At 36.6% G+C, this 20,811-nt stretch overlaps 3 protein-coding genes across 6 annotated transcripts; 1 reads left to right on the top strand and 2 right to left on the bottom strand.

The window, feature by feature from the left end:
• Positions 1–765: 765 nt before the first annotated feature.
• Positions 766–7,845, bottom strand: LOC141814399 (uncharacterized). The gene is made up of 9 exons (XM_074702358.1): positions 7,298–7,845; positions 6,265–6,450; positions 4,429–4,521; positions 4,083–4,265; positions 3,874–3,976; positions 3,596–3,781; positions 2,351–3,498; positions 1,604–2,040; positions 766–823 (listed from the first exon to the last, which is right to left on the bottom strand). Exons 1-9 carry the CDS (start codon positions 7,538–7,540, stop codon positions 766–768), a joined length of 2,637 nt encoding a protein of 878 aa, XP_074558459.1. The 5' UTR covers positions 7,541–7,845.
• A 1,260-nt stretch (positions 7,846–9,105) lies between these two features.
• LOC141814403 (putative serine/threonine-protein kinase PBL18) lies at positions 9,106–12,853 on the top strand. Of its 3 annotated transcripts, XM_074702363.1 has the most exons (6): positions 9,106–9,262; positions 9,883–9,971; positions 10,083–10,737; positions 11,277–11,534; positions 11,697–11,819; positions 11,958–12,853. In XM_074702363.1, exons 3-6 carry the CDS (start codon positions 10,111–10,113, stop codon positions 12,594–12,596), a joined length of 1,647 nt encoding a protein of 548 aa, XP_074558464.1. In that variant the 5' UTR covers positions 9,106–9,262; positions 9,883–9,971; positions 10,083–10,110; the 3' UTR covers positions 12,597–12,853. The 3 variants fall into 3 exon arrangements, with proteins under 3 accessions (XP_074558464.1, XP_074558467.1, XP_074558466.1); XM_074702366.1 differs by lacking the exon at positions 9,883–9,971; XM_074702365.1 differs by lacking the exon at positions 9,106–9,262 and having other exon boundaries at positions 9,791–9,971.
• Positions 12,854–12,942: 89 nt separating this feature from the next.
• Positions 12,943–18,695, bottom strand: LOC141814402 (vacuolar-sorting receptor 1-like). 2 transcript variants are annotated; one of them, XM_074702362.1, is made up of 13 exons: positions 18,419–18,695; positions 18,042–18,339; positions 17,133–17,825; positions 16,902–16,990; positions 16,734–16,803; positions 16,575–16,658; positions 16,368–16,444; positions 16,201–16,282; positions 14,995–15,077; positions 14,864–14,918; positions 13,625–13,756; positions 13,409–13,515; positions 12,943–13,218 (listed from the first exon to the last, which is right to left on the bottom strand). In XM_074702362.1, exons 2-13 carry the CDS (start codon positions 18,325–18,327, stop codon positions 13,123–13,125), a joined length of 1,854 nt encoding a protein of 617 aa, XP_074558463.1. In that variant the 5' UTR covers positions 18,328–18,339; positions 18,419–18,695; the 3' UTR covers positions 12,943–13,122. The 2 variants fall into 2 exon arrangements, with proteins under 2 accessions (XP_074558463.1, XP_074558462.1); XM_074702361.1 differs by having other exon boundaries at positions 18,042–18,418; positions 18,468–18,555.
• Between the last annotated feature and the right edge of the window lie 2,116 nt (positions 18,696–20,811).

The following is a 20,811-nucleotide window of genomic DNA, read 5'->3' as shown; positions in this document are numbered from 1 at the left end:
ATTATTAAAAAATTGTCTTATTTTTAATTTACTATATATATATATATATATATATATATATATATATATATAGATAGACAATCATCTTTTATAATTCATCTATATGAAACTCTAAGTACTTTTAATTATTCTCCATATAATTTGGAGGAGATGCCATTGGAAATTAACTGATTTGTAAATTATTACAAATAGAATTTAAAAAATTGTAAAGATATTTTGAAAAAAAATAGATTGATGGCAAAAAAATTTTAAAAAACAAGCATTTTTTCTGACTAAAAACATATTAACTAAAACTATGTTAAACATGAATGTTCCTAACAAATTTATCAAACAATTAACTTGAGCTTAGAGCATCATTACTGAGTTCAAAATAGCAAGTTCATATCCCTAAACCACGCGCACTCTAATAACCCAGGAAAGTAAAAGGAAAAAGGTACATCATATATAGATAGGTAGTTATTAAAACTTGAACAATAATTTTTCTACAGCTCCATTTCTTTATTCTTCTTCAGCTAGACTGCATCAACAAACTAAAGGCACTAAAACAACATCCAGATATATAAAAAAGTAACGGAAAATGGGAAGGATTAAAAAAATTTCTGACCAGATTAAAATCCACCATAACAATATGGTGTCATAAACCTCTCAAGAAAAGGCCATTAGAATGTACACAGTGTAGTAATTCTCAACCTGAATTTACACCAGCATTTGCAATGCTATTGTCTTCAACTGCCCCAATGCTTCAGGATTCATTACCCTTGCTTTTCATCCTGCCAACGGAGGGAAGTCATCATCATCCTTCAGCTGGTAGGGTTGAGTCAGCCTGCACATTTCATCCATTTCCAACTTTTTATGGTCACTGCTACTTAATTTGACAGCCATGATCAACAAAAATATTTCCAAGTTATGGCTTATGACAACATGCGCATTTTTCATCAAGATTATTTATCTTCAGTATTGTCGAGCAATGGCATGGTATGCCCTAATTGAAGTATAAAGGAAGTTGACACAGTTTTGCACAGATTGAATGATTGTGTTGATACATAGTTTCTGTTTTTCAGATTTCAAAAGACATGCTAAGCTCTATGTCGTTCTTCCACCATTCCTGTATCTGAAGGTGTTTTCCACTTGATGTTTATTATTTGCTGCTTCTGTGATTTTTATTTCATGAATATTAAATCAAATCCATTGTGTTAACGGATTACATAATCACAAAATGAGTTTGTCATTGAAACCTAGAGTTCACAACCACTTTCGTGAGACAAAAACCTTTTTGAAAGAACCTTTTGGGTTCTCAAGTTGACCAAAATCATCCGACGGTGATAACTTATGCATCATTTGCAGGAATTTGTCACCTCCATCAAAGGATCTTAAAGGGTCATATCAAGGGAAAAGGAGCATTCTAAAGTTTTCTTTAAACAAAAGAAGAGAGTTTGTTGACTATGTTTAGCCTAATTTAAGTTTTGTAAGGCTACCATGCTTGACCAGCGAGTAACTGTAATGGACCATGGTTCTAAATTCATCAAAACTACAAAAAAATGTAAATCAATTTCGGAGCAAATCATGCTGCATTTAACAATTGAAATTTCAAGATATGACTTACCTTTCATTGTTCAAACTTCTATGAGGACTTTCGACTGTTAATGCCGGTATAGATGATCCAGAGCCCCTACTAACAGCATTGGCTGACTCAAAATTGCCACCCCTTCCTGAAGACAAACTTCCTGTCGTAACAGGACCAAAATTACCAAATTCAAGTTTGCCTTCAGGAGCGTATGGATAACCATTTGCAGGAGACACCACCATAAAAGCAGAGCCAGGAGACTGAGGGCAATCCGTTGAAATTGGATCTCCATGACCATTTCCAAAAAAACTAGGAGGTATAGGCGGTGGAGGTGGAACATGATTCCTTTCGTCTGATGACCCCTCATAATATGGTGAGTCCCCATGACCATTCCTCCAGTATCTAGGAAGATGATTTGCTTGCACTTGATTCCTTCCTCTTCCTGACACATGTCTCTCTCTGTATGAACGAGAATTCTACAAAATCAAAGTCACCAAACAAAATTAAGCAATGGTACCAAGAACCTTAGGTTAGATTAATCAAATCCATAGAAGTTACTGCTCCCAAAATCTCATAATTTAGATTAACAGTATGATGAACTCTCATGTATAAGCATCACAAATGGGAAGCTTTAAAATTTGTTCAAATTATGTCAGGACACCAAAACAAACATAGGAAAATATAGAATAAGTAAATGGAGATTAACTCATATGCAACCTTACCACAAAACAAGGAATCAAAATGATGCTCAACTAGAACCAAAACAACAGTGAAGTGCAAACTCACAATGTTTGGAAGGTATGTACCAGTTCCCCTTGTTTTTGTGATATCTTTGACGCCATAATCATTAGAAATTAATGGCGGGATCAAATAATAACTTGGGGGAAGTGGTGGCATGTGGACAAGGCTATTTGCACCAACATGTGCATACATGTTTTGCACATTCCAGGAATGCTTGTTTTGATATGGGGAAGGGGATGCATGGTAGAGCGGTACTAAATATGGGTTGAACAAACATTCTTGGAACTCCTGAGCATGATGTAGATTGCTACAATAAAGCTGATAATCACCAGAGAGGTCTGATAAATTATTGGAACTAGGACTTGCATCATCTAACTTTCCATCATCTGGGCAGTCCCCATGGGTTGAATCTTCACAATTCCAGCTTGCTGATGGCGATTCATGAACATAACTAGAAAGTGCAGTGGTGGTGGGTTCTCTAGGCCAGGATGCACTATTCAATGACTTAGCCTCGTATCTCATTTCATCACAAGTGGACGTAGATTTATTTGAAGACACTCCCACCACAACATTATCTCTCATACTCATATTACCTAATGTCCTCTCATTGTGATTGTTCTCTGAACAGAAAAACAAGTGGGGTGCATGAAAAACTTTTCCAGATGTTGATGGCTTAAAACTTTCATCTGATGATCTTGAATCAAATGCTCTTGTGGAATGAAGATTTGTAGCATCATCAATGGAATGTTTGCTTGTAATGTCTTCCTCAGAAACCAAAGAGACACTTCTTGACCAGTTTGCATTAGTAGGTGAACTAGCAGAATGTTTGCCATGTTGTTTTGTTGACGTGCAATTCACATCCAAGTTTAATTTCTTGAGGTTATTTATTGCATCAATCGATGCTCCATAAGAGTCACGAGTTGGTGAAGCCACAAAATGTGAGTCCTCGATTCCATCTTCTGCATTTAAGTTTGATACTCTGTATTCATCTCCCCCATGATCTACTGTTCCACTCTTTAGGGAACTAGAAGTGACATCTTGCACATCTGGTCTTTCCCGACTTCCATGTCTACATAAGGTGCTTCTAAAGAACAAATTAATTTCATCTACAATGTTTTCAGAAGATGATTGAAGTATCCGACCAAGTTTTCGAGCACCGAAAGTGAAAGCACTGCGTATACGGTGAAAATTACCTACGAACAAGGACAAAAGAAGAAACTTAGTAAAAGATTTTCAAGTTAATTTAGAATTCTTACCATGGAACTTAACTGAAAGGAAAATACTACTAACTTTTGCTAACACTGCGTCCAAGATTATTGTTTGGTTTCAATGGATCAACAATATTCAGATACTTCTGTGTGAATGCCTGATTGCTGTTCCCGTATATCCTAGATGGAACTGAAAACATTTCTATATATTCTTCAATAAATTCCTCGGTAAGTGATGGACAGTTTCCTTTTGTTTTCAATGGTTCCACTGTGCAAGCACACCAAAAAGGTCATGAAATAGTTAAAAATGTTTCATACAATTATCATTTACCAACAATAGTATGTTGAAAGTAGCCTTACGAACTAGTTTTGGCAATGAAGTAATAGAAACAGGGCCTTGTAGAGTGATACAGTACTTGTTCCAATCAAATTTACTGTAGTAGTCCAAAAACCTATAGAGAACCTGCCAAATGACAGCCCCTCATAAAAGCCAAAAGAGAAACAACGATATGAAATCAAATGAACAAAATGATATTTTAGAAGAAAATTCTTATTCTTGGATAACTCACTGCTAGAGGGCCATCCATATTCTCATGGAACAGACGGAAGACATGAAGTACCAAAATCTCCAATGCATAAGTAGATATCAAACCATGATGAGCACCAAGAATGCGACTTTCATAGTAACACCAAGCCTTGATCAATATTATACTGCGTTTGAAAAGATGATCCTTTCCAATTTTTTCATTTATCTACAAGACAGTGTTGAGTTGCAAATTGCATGGTGAGAATAACATATTATTTCTTTAAATGAATCAATATCTAAAATATATATGAGAGTTCTAGTGCCTAGGAAGGAAAAAAATAAAGGATCAAATCATATTTGAAACTGAAAGGCAAGTTTTTCCCATGTACCTTCTCAAGAAAGCAAAGTGTACAAAGCCCACCAATCTGATTGAATGAGATATCTACAACAATATTCTGCACAATGCATTTCACAAGTTTAACCTGCACAGACAAAATTCAGTCATAAGACACAAAATATGATTACCCTAGATGTGATAGTCTTTATCAACCCAGAAATAGGCAGTTGTCAATCACCATCATACTTCAATGCACATTAGGGAAATGAAATTTACGAAAACTACAAGTTTACAAATGTATGCTACATGAACAAATCAACTGGCATATTGTGACAATACCATTATTTCTTTCTACATTCAGTGTTTTAGTGGTTAAGAAAAAATGTACTTTCCATGAAAAAAATTATATAGCTGGCAGAAAAACAATTGACTTACAGCCTAGTTCTTCTTGCAAGCCATTCATAACTAATATCACATTATAGCAGTCATTCCAAATTTTGATAAAATTTACTTCTTTTAATAAAATATTCAAATATGTGGATTTAAATATCCACCAAAATCTCATAAACCTTCAGAATTAAATTTTTTTGTATAATGCAAATGATATTACATCAAGAGCAAAAATGTTTTGTAATAATTATGACTTCTTTCTGACTCTTTTCTGCTGTAGTTTTGGGGCAAACCTTCTCAAAATAGTCTACAAAGACATTAACAAATGTGATTAACTTCTGAGACACTTTCCTAAATGTGACCAAAGTTGGAAATTAAATTCTCACCAATCACATAAGAGAGAACATCCAGGAAATATCATCTACCAAACTTTCTACAATAATAAAGGGTTAGATGAACTTCCAGTTTGCTATTCATTAAATTCTGCCAACAGTACAACAAACAGGCACCTAGTATTGAGAAGCACGATTGCAACAAATGTCTAGAGTTGATGGAATAACTACCTTATAGATGCTATTAAACCATGCACATAAATATGGTAACAAAATAGACAAAGTTTAGAAAAACCTTGTTCCAATGTGAATTTTGATTTTTGTCGTTATACACAAATACACACACACACACAATTATGGGATGAAAAGAAGAGGGCACAACTTATTTAATTATCAAGTGAAGTCCATCATCATCATGAACCTGTGCTGGTGCCGATGGAGTAAGGAGCAAGCTATTTGGATCCTACCTTTTCATTGAACTTTATGTAAGACTATATGGCTAATCATATTCACATTTTAAATCAGTTTATATTCTATTAACTAGAGTTTTATTTGATCATCTTTAACCACTATGCTTTCAATCTTAATCGGTTCAACTCATTTAATTATAGAATCTATAAATAGCCTTTGAGCATGTCCCTACCATCTCAATTTTTTTCTCATTTTAGCAGTACGTCCAATTGCTCTCACAGTAATATTTTTTGCTGTATCTATCTAGTAGCCCCTCACATCCAAATTCACATTCTCATTATTGCTATATTACTTTTATATGTTGTTTTTACACCCTGATTTATAAGGCATGACAAATAATTACCATAATTTTAAAAAATTCCATTTAGCCAATGAGGTGAACGTGGATCATACAAGAATTTGATTTTCATATCCTAACTATTCTTTTGAATCCTTTCTCATGGATACTGCATTACATTATTTAGTTTTGTTTCTACATAATATAAAATCTTTAGTTTCTAAAGATTTTTGCACATTTCAATTTCAAGGCTAATCAATTTTTGCATTCATTTGACTCTCTCTTGTCTTAAAACATGTAAAAGCAATATATGTTATGTAAATATATAGAAAATAGATCACGTTTTTAAAAGACAACTTGAATATATGTATAATGCCATATACTAGACAATAAACCAAAATTCAACGAGATGAGAAACCTCAGCACGAATAAGTTGAACATCATTCACTTCAAACCCAGCATCCTTATTATGTTCTTCTTCTCCAAGAACAGAACAAAGTTCACTTGCCAACATTTCTTCATTATTAGGGGCGCCAAGAGCGGTCAGATCAATATCTCCATCAGGAAGATATGTCTTTAGAGGAACTGATCCAAATGGAAACACCTGATGAGATTTGAAAAGAAACAAAAGATATCAAGACAAGATTCAATCAGATTATGCCAAAAATCTAGTGCAGAAATGTCAATAGCACTTATCTCCAAAAAATTATACTAAATATCACACTTTGAAAACAAAAAAAAAACATAAAGGATACCATCATGTAAACAAAATACAATCCATCAGAAACTCAACCAGATTAAGTTTGTATGTAAGGTTATGAGCTAACATGAAAACCTTGATCACTTTCCATGCGTGGTGCTATACGTGTGTATATATCTACATGTTCATGTGTACATGAAGAACTGGAAATTTTCAGTTCCAAATATCTGCAAATATACAAAAGTTCTAAGCTCAAATGTAGTTAATATAAAAGTAGATAAAGATATATCCAATAATATGGTTTCCTTCAGCTTTTAGTTTAACAAGAACAGCAAAATTATAATGAAACCAAAAGACTTGTCCAGATTCTTTTCATCATAACACTACCCAAAGACACAGTATGGCACAATGAAAAGGTTGTGCATTCCCAATAAGTCTCAGCTATGTCATCAACGAAGTAGCCAAATCTAACAGAAACATGAACCCAACTATAGGGAAAACCAATGCAGGCTGCAAGACACCCAACTATAAAGTGGTAAGGCAAGATTTAGAACTTTATGGTATAAGGTTAATACACACCCAAAAAAAAAACCTCGAAAACACGCGCACATGAAACGAACCACAAGAATATGAATACACAGCATGATGAAAACTGATCGTAAGCAATTTTACGAACTGAAAAAAAAAATCAAATAAGCACAATAACCAAAATTTGAACAGGTCGTACAAGAAACCAACAGAGATGAGTTACCTTACTCCCCATGCGCGTCGTGAGCAGCTCCTGCACATAATCAACGACGGCCTTCCGCCTTTCTTCGGAGACAACAGTCGGCCGGATGCACCGCAAAACTTCTCCAGTAGCCTCCTCCGCCCGCCTCCAGTTCTCAGCCTTGATCACAGAAGGATGCGGATTCGGCGGCTGCGGATGGGAACAAGGCAAGTCATGACCTCCCGAAGCGTCGGCCAGCGGCGGCCAGGAATCAAGGTCGCCCATTCCGGGACGAGTCCGACGAAGGAACCCCCCAAGCTCTAAACTTTCCTCCCGCCGGCGAATCGACGCGGCCCAGAGAAATTGCCGGAATCAAAAGGGACCGCGCCGCCAAGCCAAATCGATCGGAAGGCGATCGTACGTCGAGGGCGGCGGGACGATCGCGAGGAAAAGGGAAAGGCAAGAATTTGACGAGACGAATTTAACGAACAGGGCGGCTTGAGGAATTTGGCTGGCGCTCCGAATCGAGGTTTTCTAATGGAATCCGTTTCGGGGGCGTCGGCGAAAATCCCTTTTCTGTATCAGAGAAGATTAAAACAAGAAAAAAACACAATGGAGAAGAAAAAGGAAAATATAAACAAAAAGTATCTCTTTTAGATTCCTTTTTCCCACTTCCCCTCCTATTTCGAGAAAGGTATTTAATTGGGAAAGATACAAGGGTTTTTTAATTTATTTTTTTAAATATCAAATGCAATTAAAAAAACATCAAAAATGTTTTCACCTTTCCTGTTATTTATTTAAATTTGAAAAGTAAATGATTTATTTTATTTTTACGGCAATTTTTGAGATGAGATTTTGCCCGTCCATCAATTCTGAGGGCGGATGATCGGACGGTTGTAATGAAGTCAAACGTCCCATCAGCCTTTTTTCCATTCCTTTGACTCCAACAAACTGCACCCGATTTGGAAAAGCGTTTAAAAATGTTTTTGACTCGACTGTCACATCCCCGCCTGATGCCGTCTGTTGTGATCTCGCCCTCCACGTTCTCCAAATTCACAGGAATGCCACCCCTGGATTTTATTTAATTATTTTTTTTACTCAAAACTAAAAATCTCAAAGTTTTAACCCTTTTGATTAAATCAAATATATTGATCAATCGAATTAAAATATTCAGTTCAATTATTTTAAAATTTTAATTAATTTTTAAAAAAAATTAATTAATTTGATTTAATTTTGATTTTAAAATTTTTTATTCGATTAAAATAAATAAATCAAATTAATTAAATTAAAAAATAATTTATAAATTTTAAGTAAATAAATATAAAAATTCTTAATTAATTAGTATTTTTATAATATTTAAAAATTTTAGTTAATTCAATTAATTCAATCAAAAATTAAATTAATCGATAAAATATCGATTCAGTTTGTTCGATTTTTATTAAAAAATTTGATCAATTCGATTGATTCAAAAAAAATTAATTTATTTAATTTTTAATTATTTTGATTCAGTTCAATTCAATTTTAATCCAATACTCAGCGAATCAACCTTATTTTTCTTTAAGCTTATTATTTCTCCTTTAATAATTAACACCTCAAATAATAAAATAATAACATAAATGTGGCAGGCAGTGGATATTTTGCCGGTTTTATAAAATTCGGGTTACATTTAGAAAAAGGATAAACTTTCGGGTCGAAATGAAATTTCCGTCACATCGTCAGTGGCATTATAGAAAATATGAGAGGAAGCAGTGGCGTTCTGGAGAAGAGGTAGGTCTTTGCTTGCAGTTGTCGCATCGTCTTTCCCAAGCTCCCTTGGACCAGTGCTCATGGTGGTGTCACACACACACGCCCCTTTCTCTATTCTCCCGCATTATTCTGCTGCTCCTCTTCTTCTCCATCTTCCACTTCTCCTCCTCCTCCTCTCTTCTCTTAGTTCCGCTGCGTACTTATTCGCCTTGCTCGTTGGATCGGCGGCGGGCAGCGAAGCCGCAGGTTGTTCGTTCCGAGGTTAGATTTCGGACTCTCTAAACTCGTGTTCCATGGATTTTGTTATTAAAAGGCTATCCTTTGGACGGACTTGTATATTCCACCCCACCCCCTTTTCAAATCCGAGTAATTGCGGGTCTTCGTCTACGATGGGAGCGTTAATTTCTTCCGAGATCGTGGTTTGGCAGTTGAATTCGTAAAGGTTGGCTCTTTTTTTGGAAATTTATGTTTACAAGTTGGAATTTGGGAGCTTTTTCTGTTTTAGTTTCTTCTCTGATAGTTTTCGGAAAGTAAGGGTTGGATTGGATGACTTGTGGACTTAATTTTTCTTGAAAGTACAGATTTATTGCATCACCCAGCAGCATAATTTGAATTGATTCTGTTCAACCTTCTGACTGGGTAGATTTGCGATTAAACTTGCTCGTTGGTACATAGAAGGCCACGTCTGCGTTATTGTCCTGCGTGGGACGTCATGCGTGAAGTTTTCTTCTAGCAATTGTTTTTGTCGGCTTTTACTCATCAGATTAGCATACCGTGGTTTTCATCTTTGAGCCGCTATTGTTGAACAGTTTCAAGACCACAGAATACGTTTTTTTTTCTTTTATTACTTTTGACGAGATGATTGATCTTGTTTATTTAAGAATACTTGGATGGATCCCCTTATTGCTTCAATGAGAACTGAAGCGGATTCAGCTATTAGGCACAGAGGGTTACTGATCTTTCTAGTCAGGTAGTCATGTAGATGGACTTTTATTATCATGAAAATTCTGAAGATAATCGATTTAATTTATATGTTTGCTGCTTCTTTTGCTGATATGGTTGTTTTTGCTTACTTTGGTAGGGCAAAGCCACCCCGTTGATCTTGCAAAATGGGCTGTTTCACCATTTTGAAGCAGAATAAAAAGAAGAAAAATTGGAGTTTTGCTAGCAAGAAAGCACAGAATTTGAATGAGAGCACAGCTTCTACACTGCCCGAGCCGGACCGTGATAGACCATCTCTTCAGTCAGCCCCTCCAAGTTTCAGAAATAGAACAAGATCTGCTCAATCTATCAATCAATCACTAAATGTTAGAGCTAGAGCATTATCTGCTCCTTCTAGCCTTGTTGTGGTGGATCGGAATGTTCTTGAATTTGATGATCAAGAAGAGTGCAAGGGTCGAAGTTGGCTGGTCAAGGATCAGCATTTCTCAAATCCTCTGCCCCTTCCCCTTCCCTCACCACGCACCAACTCAGTCTTGAAGAATTTCTCAAGTTTTAAGTCGATCCAACCAATGGGTTCTAGTAACACTTCAGGCCCACTCCCATTACCGCAATCAAAGAAAGCGCTTCGGAATTTTTCATATGACGAGATTTCAACTGCTTCGCAGCATTTCTCACCTGAATTTTGCATTTCAGAAAGTAGCTCATTTACAGTTTATAATGCAACTATTGGAAGTGAGATGACAACCTCAAAGAAGATTGAAGCCACAGTTACTCGTTTACAGCATTCCTCGCAGGTAATTTGTTCATATCAATTATCATTTTAGGAAATTCTGTTTGTGCCTACTCACTTTTTTGCTTTAGATATAAATTTGCAAGTCCTCAGCTTGATACTGTAGTGTTGTATATAGTATACCGAAACCTGTTGGCATGAATTTTACTTCCAGAAAGAAATGAATGCCATGTGTTGTTTTTTGTCTGATTGAATCTACCTCAACCCGTCCATTGTGACGCAGGAAATTTCATCTTTCTTAAGAAGTTCATACTAATATTTTCTTTTTTTTGTTAAGATTTGATCTCATTTCTTGTGAAAGTCTGCTGAATCCATGCCACTTTTTTGTCAGATAAATTTCGAGTTGAGTGGGTGGATTTCACCAATTGTTACCTTTAAACTTCAAGAACAAATTATATAGATACGAATGTTCAGTATTAGTACTACCTCTGCATGTGTTATTTTTATTCTTAGGGGAAGTCTGCATTCTAACAATCTCTAGAAAAGTAATTAATGGATGTTGCTGAACCATAGTGATGATTGAGTGAATATGATCTCTTTCAGAATTTGAAGGAATTTGCAAGCGAGGTGAATATGATAGCTTCCCTACAGCATCCTAATCTTTGCAATTTAATTGGGTATCATGCTCAAGAAGGTTCTGATGAGAGAATGGTGGTCTATGAGAGGCTCTATCATGGGAGTTTGGATCGACTGCTCCATGGAAGATCAGATGGTCCATCAATTGATTGGCCTACAAGGATAAAAGTGGCGCTCTGTGCTGCAAGAGGTCTTGCCTTCTTACACGAAGAAGGACCTTTTCAGGTGAATTAACTTCATCCTTGATATGCCGTGTTCATTTAAGTCTAATTTGATATGTCTTCTGCATGCGTATCAAAAACTTATCTATTCAAACCATGTTCTGCAGAATAGCTGGTATCCTCAAATTTATGCTCTATCTGATATCTTTCAGTGTTTGATCATCAGGCTATGTATCATGAATTCTCTACTTCAAATATACAAGTTGACAAGGATTTCAGTGCAAAGCTCTCAGGGTATGGATGTGTCGGTTACTACAACCCAGACACAAGCATATCAAATTCTTCTATTGTAAGTGGTTTAACTTAAGTTCCTTGTATGATTCCTGTTTGCATGTCAGATTCACGAACAGCATTCATTTTTTTTTCTATCAAGTATTGTGACTTACATAGTGACCTTTACTAAACTTATCCTTTTATGGTCAATCAGGCCGCCGGAAATCTATCAGTGGAGACCTTGGAGAAAGGGTTACTGACCCCTAAAAGCAATGTCTGGAGTTTTGGAATTGCCCTTCTTGAACTACTGACTGGAAGGAAGAATCTTGATGCTCGGTACCCTAAAGAGGAGCGCAATATTGTCAAATGGAGCAAGCCATTCCTTGCTGATGATTGCCGCCTATCATTTATCATGGACCCTCGGATCAAGGGACGGTTCCCTCCAAAAGCAGTACGAACTGTTGCAGACATCCTATTGAAGTGCCTTCAGAAGGATCCTTCAGAAAGGCCTACCATGAGGGCTATTGCTGAATCACTGGAGAATGTTCAAGAGATCAAATGTTCTAGTCGCTACCCTCTTCAAGAGCCATCAGCAGTGTCCGGTAAACGGATGCTAAAATCTCAAACGATAAATGGCATCATTATCCCTGCACCACCTCCTGCAACTAGCTTTTTGTCATCTCTTCCATTAATATCTCAACCACTATCGTCGCCTAGAGCTTCCTTTTCGATGTCACTTCACCTTCAAACTTGTTCCACGATAGCTTCACTTGAAGATAATAAGATGATAAGCAGTCCGAGGAAACACCACTCACCTGTGTTACATCGGTCAGCTAGAGTTGAAGGATTTTAATCGTCTATATGTTCTTTATTTGAGTATTCATGTTTGTTGCTTTATTTGTGATTATAATGTGGCATAGCATATGAAGTGTTGATGTGCCTGTTTCCAGAGAAAGGAACAGTGTGAGATAAACTGTAGATAGAAGATGAGTGTCAGCTTGCACTTTGTTCAGCCTCTGTAAATAATAAATGTGATTCTCTCCTATTAGCAAAGGTGCTTTATCCATGGATTCCCACTTGATGATGCATAACAAATCATTGCTCAAAAACTCATCCTTAGTTATGGCAGAAGCAGAGAGTGATCTGACAAGCTTAGCTTGTTTGACCCAATTAGCTATCTCAAGTTTTGGTACATATCATTTACTTCCTCAAAGGCTTTCTTAGCGATCCACATTATTCAACTCTTTTAAGTTTACAATTCCAATGCAGGCAAATAAGCTTCAGATCTACAACAACGGTTTAACAAGTTGCAGTAGAAGGATCACCAAGATTGCATATTACAGAATTCTGCACCGTCACGATACGTGAAGAGATACGGCTCAAATTTCAGCATGTTGGATGTGATTTTGTGCTTCTTGGTTGTCAAGCGGCATGTACTGTGCCATGATAGCGCGAATCTCCGAGTCCATGTAACTCTGAAGAAGAGAAGAAAAGAAAAGAAACGAGAAAAACAATCAGATGTTGCAGTACCAGTCTGTGAAGCAGATGTAGCACCATAAACCAGGTACATCAGTTGTTTAACGATAGCAAAAACTCACTTCATTGCATAGATGAACTACAAACACAACGATAACAGTAGAAATATTCGAGAATAGCAAACTTTACCCTGATTCTGTACTTGTATACAGCATAGGTTCCAACTCCAGCTATGACTAGGCCAAAGAAGATAACCCACAAAAAGCTCCAACCAACTTCTGTAGAAGGTCTTTTACCTAGACATAATAGTGTTATAGTCAATATCATAGAGTAATAATAGTGGGTGCTTGAAGAACACAGTTAGTATGAAATTTTCGACAGAGTTTAGGATTTGGGTGTACGCACTTATGCATGTGTCGTGCTCCTTTATGTATAATAATGAATCATCACCGCAGCTGCACTCGTAGCTTCCCCAGGTGTTCTTGCATTTGCAGCCAGAGCATTGACAGGCTAACCTTTCCTTGCATTCATCAACATCTGGGAAAGAGAATCATTAATAGGGTATAGCGACTCAGACGTATAATTACATTTTTCGCGCCATGGGAAATTCATGAATATATTATGAAACTAACAGTTTTTCATAGGAGTAGCTGTGTTTTTCCTATATATTTTCATTGAATATGCATTCTTATCTTGGCAAAATTAACTTGGAATGCCAATTTTCATACATTTGTTATTCCTTATTCATAAAAAGGAATAGCTATCCCTTCTAGGAATAGTTATTCCTTAGCTATATTTCATTCTTCAAATAATTTACCTATTCTAATTCTATTCCCCACTCGAAAATATTATATATATTGTAAATGGGGATTGGGCAGGCCTGTAAGGTGGCGGTACATGCGGCACGATGGGCCAAGCAATTGAGCATGTGGATCAAGTTGGACAGGCCTAGCTGGTTAGATGGGTTGGTCGAGCATCATGTAACAAGCAAATCGGGTGATTAGGCAAAATGGACCAGTTGGATTGGGCGGGCCAATTGAACTAGCAGGTTGGGCAGGCCAGACATGTTGATCAGACCAAGAGTGTTAAATGAGTGTCAAACAGTTGGGTCAAGCCAGATAGGCCCTAGTAGTAGATCTGTCCCACTGGATCAATTCATTTTGGCTGAGCAAGATGGACGACCAGTCAGGTCAAGAGGGCCGAAAGGACTGATCGTACCAGTCCAACCAAATGCATTGGGTAGATGGATTAAGCTAATAGGGCTAAACAAACCAATCAGATAGGTCTGGCTGAACTGGCTTTGTTGAATTGGACAAACGAATTAATCACTCCAATTGAGCAGGGCATGCAGGTCGATTCAAATGCATTAGTCAAGCTAGGAGGGAGAGCTCACGTCAAATGGGCTAGTCAAACCAAGAGGGCGACTAAGAGGTTGATCACTAGGTTGAACAACCAAATAAAGGAATATATATATTTTTTATTCTATTCCTAATTTATTCCATTCTCTAGGTATAATTATTCTATCTCTCATCTATTTCATTCCTTAAACCAGACACACACCATTAGACTTTACACATCTACCAAAGGGTATTGTATCGGTGTATACTTTCAAAACCAAGAAACTAAGCATCATCGATAAAATACCTTCACAGTTAGTTCCATCACCCTTGAAGCCGGGTGGGCATTTGCATCCCTCATCCTGCAAAGTTGTTTATTCTAGTAACTAGAGATTGACAAGATTAGTGCACACAAATGACTTTAATCGAATTGCTTACCACGCAAGCAGAATATGTCTTTCCATCCTGTGTTTTATTCCAGCATCCACCATTGTTTATCTCACACCTTCCTGACCCTGAAGCTGAAATAAAAGGCATCTCATTAAATGAACTTTAAAGGATTACCTTATGATTATGCTATCGAAAGCGCCGAATACAGTTATAGCACTCAATATAATCAAATTTACATTGTTATGGTTAGAAGAATGAAAGTAGAAATGTGGTAAAATCCAAAAGCTAAAAGGACTTTTATCTCTCCAGAAATAATTAGGCAACCATGAAAATTGCAGCAATATACAATATCATAGAAACTGTTCAACAGAATATACTGAAATTAATAAAGAATGTTCGTAGACAAAAAAGAAGCAAGGATTAAATAGGTAATAAAAATTTGAATTTATAATTGATCAAAGCAAAAGGTGGTCCATATATCATATGTATTAGATATTTAATTGCAAATCAAGATCTCCAACACCAAACACTGGTGGGAACCTTACGCACTCTGCCACCCCTTTTTATGATAGAGTCAGACTTTGGTGGATGACCTATTGCAATTACTCAATGTTATGATGGCTGCCAATTTCACATGAATGACTGGAAGGATAAACGACGAATTATGATTTATGAATAATGATACTGACCTCAAAAATAAACAAAGGGCAGTCAATTGCAAATCAATTTAGATGGCTGATAATCTAAAGCACCAATTAAACATCAGTTAGTTGGACCATGAAAATGGCACATTAGGTCTCTGCACCCAACTCGTTGAGTGAGCTACTATCTATAATGAGAACTTTAGATGTCAAAAGCTGAGTAAAAACCTTAAAAGGTGGAGACTGACATAATCATATTCCTTTCTTTTTCAGGTTTATAATAGAGTCATTGCTTGGTTAGACCAGCAAATCACCAACCAAAAATTTAACACATTGTCTATCTAACTGTAGTCATACCGTTTGTTTGGGATATCAACATTTGCAGTCGGAGATATAGTTAAATATTTAAATAGAAAGTAAAGGCACTAACAGTGTGACTCACTTTTCTAGTTCTAATATTTACTTTACTAATAATTACTACACTTCTGTACCTTAAGGCAAGGTTATATGCATAGATTAGCTTCTATTAAACCTTGGCATTGATAAGTATTCATAAAAATCATACAAAAGTTTAGCAACTTCAGCTCCTGCTTAAATGGGATTGATATAGTACCTTCACAATGGGTGTATCCATCGCCCACAAACTTCACACCTTTCACAACAGGGCATTCACAAACTCTACCACGAAAAGTATCCTGGGTAAAGATAAGTACAGAACATGATCAGCTGAGCAGAATTATGTATTTGTTGTGGTTATTGATGCACTGCTAAAAAAAGTACCTTGCATGCAGTGATATTAGAAGCATCATCCTTCCAACAGCCACCATGATTGTCCAGACATTCATTTGTTTCTATCTCTATATAACAAAAATAAAATAAAATAAAACAAAACACCAGACAATTGAGCATTAATCAGCTATCTGCTACAACATAATAGAGTCAATCATTTGTAGCAATTAACAGAAGAAACTCAAAATGTCCAAGTACCTTCACTCAAACAAACAGCTGGCTCAGTAGCCTCTTGGAAGCCAGCACAGATTGCTTTGAGCACTGCAGCCTTGTCCAGCTTGCCTAACAAAGAAAGAACAATAAATTAAGCAAGTTCCCAGGTAACTACAATCAGTAAAGTACTGTTTGAAAGCTTACCCCTGTATTGCCTATTGTTGATAACAAGAGTTGGCAAAATAGTGACATCCCCACGGGAGTCCTTTCCAATCTAAGAACATCAATCAGATTCAAAACATCATGAGAAGAAAATTGCATGTAATTTCAAATGTAAAGATAATGCAATGATTCAAAACAAATGGTTTGAACCTGTGCATCTTGTTCAGCTTTAAGCACTGGATTATCTTCATCTGCATCAGGATCACCCATGCATTCATTTATCTTCTTCAGATCAATGCCTGTTGAAAAGTCACATTATCACTGTAGATAAAAACCATATAAATGGGAGAAATAATTATGTACAATTTATAATTCTTTCAATTCATATTGAACCTAATGACAGCATATAGCCATACACAATAAAACTAATAGCAAGCTCACCGAGTGATTTAATTACTGCTTCAGCACAATCTGTCGTATACTTCTTTTCCTTCATAGGGCAACGGATTGCAAAGTCAGTCACATAATCCCACCACAGCCACGGCTTCCCACTTTCATTAGCAACCTTATGCAAGCAAACTTGACGCAAGTTTTGGATGACAACATCTTTCCCATCATACCCTTTGCTGAAGTCCTGTTCAGGATCCGGTGCACAATATCGCCCATGGTTGATGCACTGAGACTTGCATTGCTTGCTCAAAAGAAAAGCTTCAGGACAGTACCATGTAATGTAGTGGGGCGTGAACTGGGTATAACCCTTTTTCTCTAATATCTGTGCTGCTCCTTTGAAGTTCTTAACAAACTCTATTTGACTGTCACATTTAGCACCACACTCATCATTGCTGTTTGTCCAGAATTCGTACTCCACACGATCATCGGGATGGGGTAGAGACTCCCTCCAATCTAAATTGACGTTGACCATACCACCATTTTCAATAGCCTTCTTTAAGCTATCTCCAAGGCTTTTCGTGATAAGTGCTGACGGAATTGTGATGTTCTGTAGGTAGTCTGCCCTGTTGTCATCCTCCTCTGGTGTGTCCATCGTTATCAGAGGTTCTAACTTGTTATCAGCCACAAGGACAGCCCCAGCTCCAGCATTCTGAGCGTGCCATGCTTTTGCAGTGAAGTAACAATCTGCACAAAAACATTTCGCAGTAAGTCAGTTCAGGCGGCGAGTTGAACGAGTTCTATCTTAAATAAACATGGGATCAATGGTAGGGGAATATCGTTGGTACACAGAGATTGCAACCATCAAAATTTAAGGAATGCATCTAGAAATGTTAAACAATCGCAAATAAGCAGTGTAAAAAAACTAAATGGTGGATATAAAATAAAGCCCCCGAAACTTACCTCCTCTGTCGACGAGAAGAAAGGTTGGGAACCCTCCGGGTTTCGATTTATAAGAGATTTCAAAATTTTCGAAGCTCTGGCAGCTCTTACGGTTGGCTTTCGGATACGCCACGATCCCCACCATCGTCCCGCCATACTGAGGGACGCCAAAGTTACCGATAGCACACTCGTAGATTCCCTTCAACGAATCAGGCGAAGTCACCTTCAAGCTGTTCTTCTCCACCACGAACCTCCCCAAACACGATCCCCAAAGAAGAAACAAAACCCACACCCGAAACCACACCATTCCTCCACAAATCTAACCAAGCAAACCTCAGAAAGAAAAAGGCAAGGCAAAATCTTAGCGATTAAGGAAATTTGGCACACAAAGTTCCAACCTTTGGCTCGAAAAGGCGACCAATGAGGCGGTCCAGGACCGAAAGGAACCTTCTTTTCGCTCTTCCAGTGAACCAAAGACGATACGGACAGACCGCTTTAGCACGAATCGCGCGCAGGGGGGAAGGCGATGGGAGGGGGAGGTGAAGGTAGATCGAAGGCAAGATTAGGGTTCCTGAGCCTGACCGTCTTCGATCCGCAATGGCGAGCAGGAATGGTGCGAGATGAGGGAGCGCGCAGCGACGCTCATCGCCTCTATTTGTTAACCGACCCGACCGACGTCTCGACTGGCCTCGCTACTTCACACCTCACGTGCTTGTTATTAATAGAATTTAGTAGAAATTTCATTTCGCCATCACAAATTTGAAATTGTTCAACATGACCCCTAGAGTTCTCAAATTTACATTTACATTCGCATGACCCGTTTTAAGTTGGATATAATATATATCAATGAATTTATTATTTCAAATAATATTTTTTAAAAAAAATAAATAGTGGATATTTAATTGCGTAGGGGTTCAATTATATTTAAAAATATTCATACATAATCAGATATTATGAGTGAGCATTTATTATTTAACATACAAAATGTATATCCTTTACAAGGAAAGTTTCATATTACACTTATAAGTTTACATAATTTATCAACCTTCTGAAATTATAAAAATATCTTTTAAATTTTTTATACTCTTTTCACTTTCAGCTATAAATCCCTAATCATGTTACCAGAAAAAAAATGGCATAAAGATAATTTTGTATGTTTATTGGAGTTAAAAAGTAAACACGTGATTATTTTAATGATGTTATCCATGAAAATAACAATAACAGTCATTTTCATTATTAAATGGGACGAGAAAAAAATAATATTTCAAAATTTTAAAATTAAACTGGATAGGAATGTATTTGTCGAAAAGGACGAGTCGCCACTGTTCTTATGAACGTGGATCACGTGATGAATTGGGTTAACTTAGTCACAATATCAGAATGTTTTGTTCTTAAGAAAATTAGTTTTGTGTTGAAATACCATTTAATCGATAACTTTTTTTGTAAGACATCTCAAAATTAATTCAAAATATGTGCAAATAAATGCTCTCTGGATTGATTGAATTGATTATAATGAGATAGACTTATTAGAGTAGACAAATATTAAATTTTGATAAAATCGAGACAATGTCCTTCTTGTAATAGTCAACTATAACTTTCCAATTTACTTCCTTACAAATAGTTATAAGATCAACTACGTGGGATTGATAGGATGATAAATTTTATTTTTTATTGTAAATACATGCTAATAAAAATACCATTATTGTTATTTGTTTAAATTTAAATTTAGTTCGTTTAAATTTTATTAAATTTAATTTGATTATTTAAAATTTTTATATTATATTTCACCAATTTTATTTATGAATAGTATATAACGTGGTCAATTGTACAATAACACAAACTAAAAGATGAATCTCCACCCAAAATGCAATTATGCTTATAGTAAATTTATGAATATTTTTATGTGGTCGGATATGTCACCTCTAAATTATAAAAAAATCTCATTTCATATCTAAATTTCAATATTAATTAGAAGCCTATATATATATATATATATATATATATATATATATATATATATATGCAAGTCACACTTAATAATATTATAAAAAATCATATATCTTTATTATTATAATAATAAATAAAAGCACATATGTAAAACCCTCATTTTTCTTTCAATTTAATCACAATTTATATCTATTTAAATGAAATAAAATTTCAAATGATTTTTTTATGGGATCTCGATAGCTTCACAAAATGTAGGGGCAATTCGAAAAGAATTCAAAATTTAAGTCAAAAATATAATAATCACTAAAATTATTAAATAATGGGCTTATATGGAGTTGCCGATTGGCTGCCGGTATAATGGGCCGCGTATGAATCGGCCCATCAATTCAACACCAGATCGGGATCACGTGACGAAGAGGATGCGAGAGCAGGAGAAGTCACTATGCGCGGGAAACGCCGCCCTCGTCGCCGGGCGACGACCCACCCGTTGCCGCGGGGGGCTCTCATTGCCGACCCGATCTCATCTCTCTCTCTATCTCTCTCCCTCGACCATTCCCACCGCTCGCCGAGCTTCTTCTCGCTGGAGAGGAAGCTGCGGCTCTATTACAAGCCCTCGCTTCTCTCCCTCTCCTATCCCTCCCTGGCCATGCACTCCCGGAACCCTAGATCCAGATCCAAAGATGTATCTCTGCATTAAGTGCTGGGTTGTGCAGTAGAGAGTGAGAGATGGACCTTCAGAGAGCTTACGGTCAGGATCGTATGGGAGAAGCTGTTCCGGTCCGGCGATTTTGACAAAATAGACGTCCTTGAGGTCACCATGGAGGTACTGTCTTCTTTCTAAATG

This window comes from Curcuma longa, chromosome 21 (assembly GCF_044706935.1).
Source record: "Curcuma longa cultivar G26 ecotype Majalengka, Jawa Barat chromosome 21, ITB_CL_G26_1.1, whole genome shotgun sequence".
NCBI classification, from domain to species: domain Eukaryota; kingdom Viridiplantae; phylum Streptophyta; class Magnoliopsida; order Zingiberales; family Zingiberaceae; genus Curcuma; species Curcuma longa.
The sequence above is the reverse complement of the archived record's forward strand: the minus strand, read 5'-3'. Positions and strand labels throughout refer to the sequence as shown.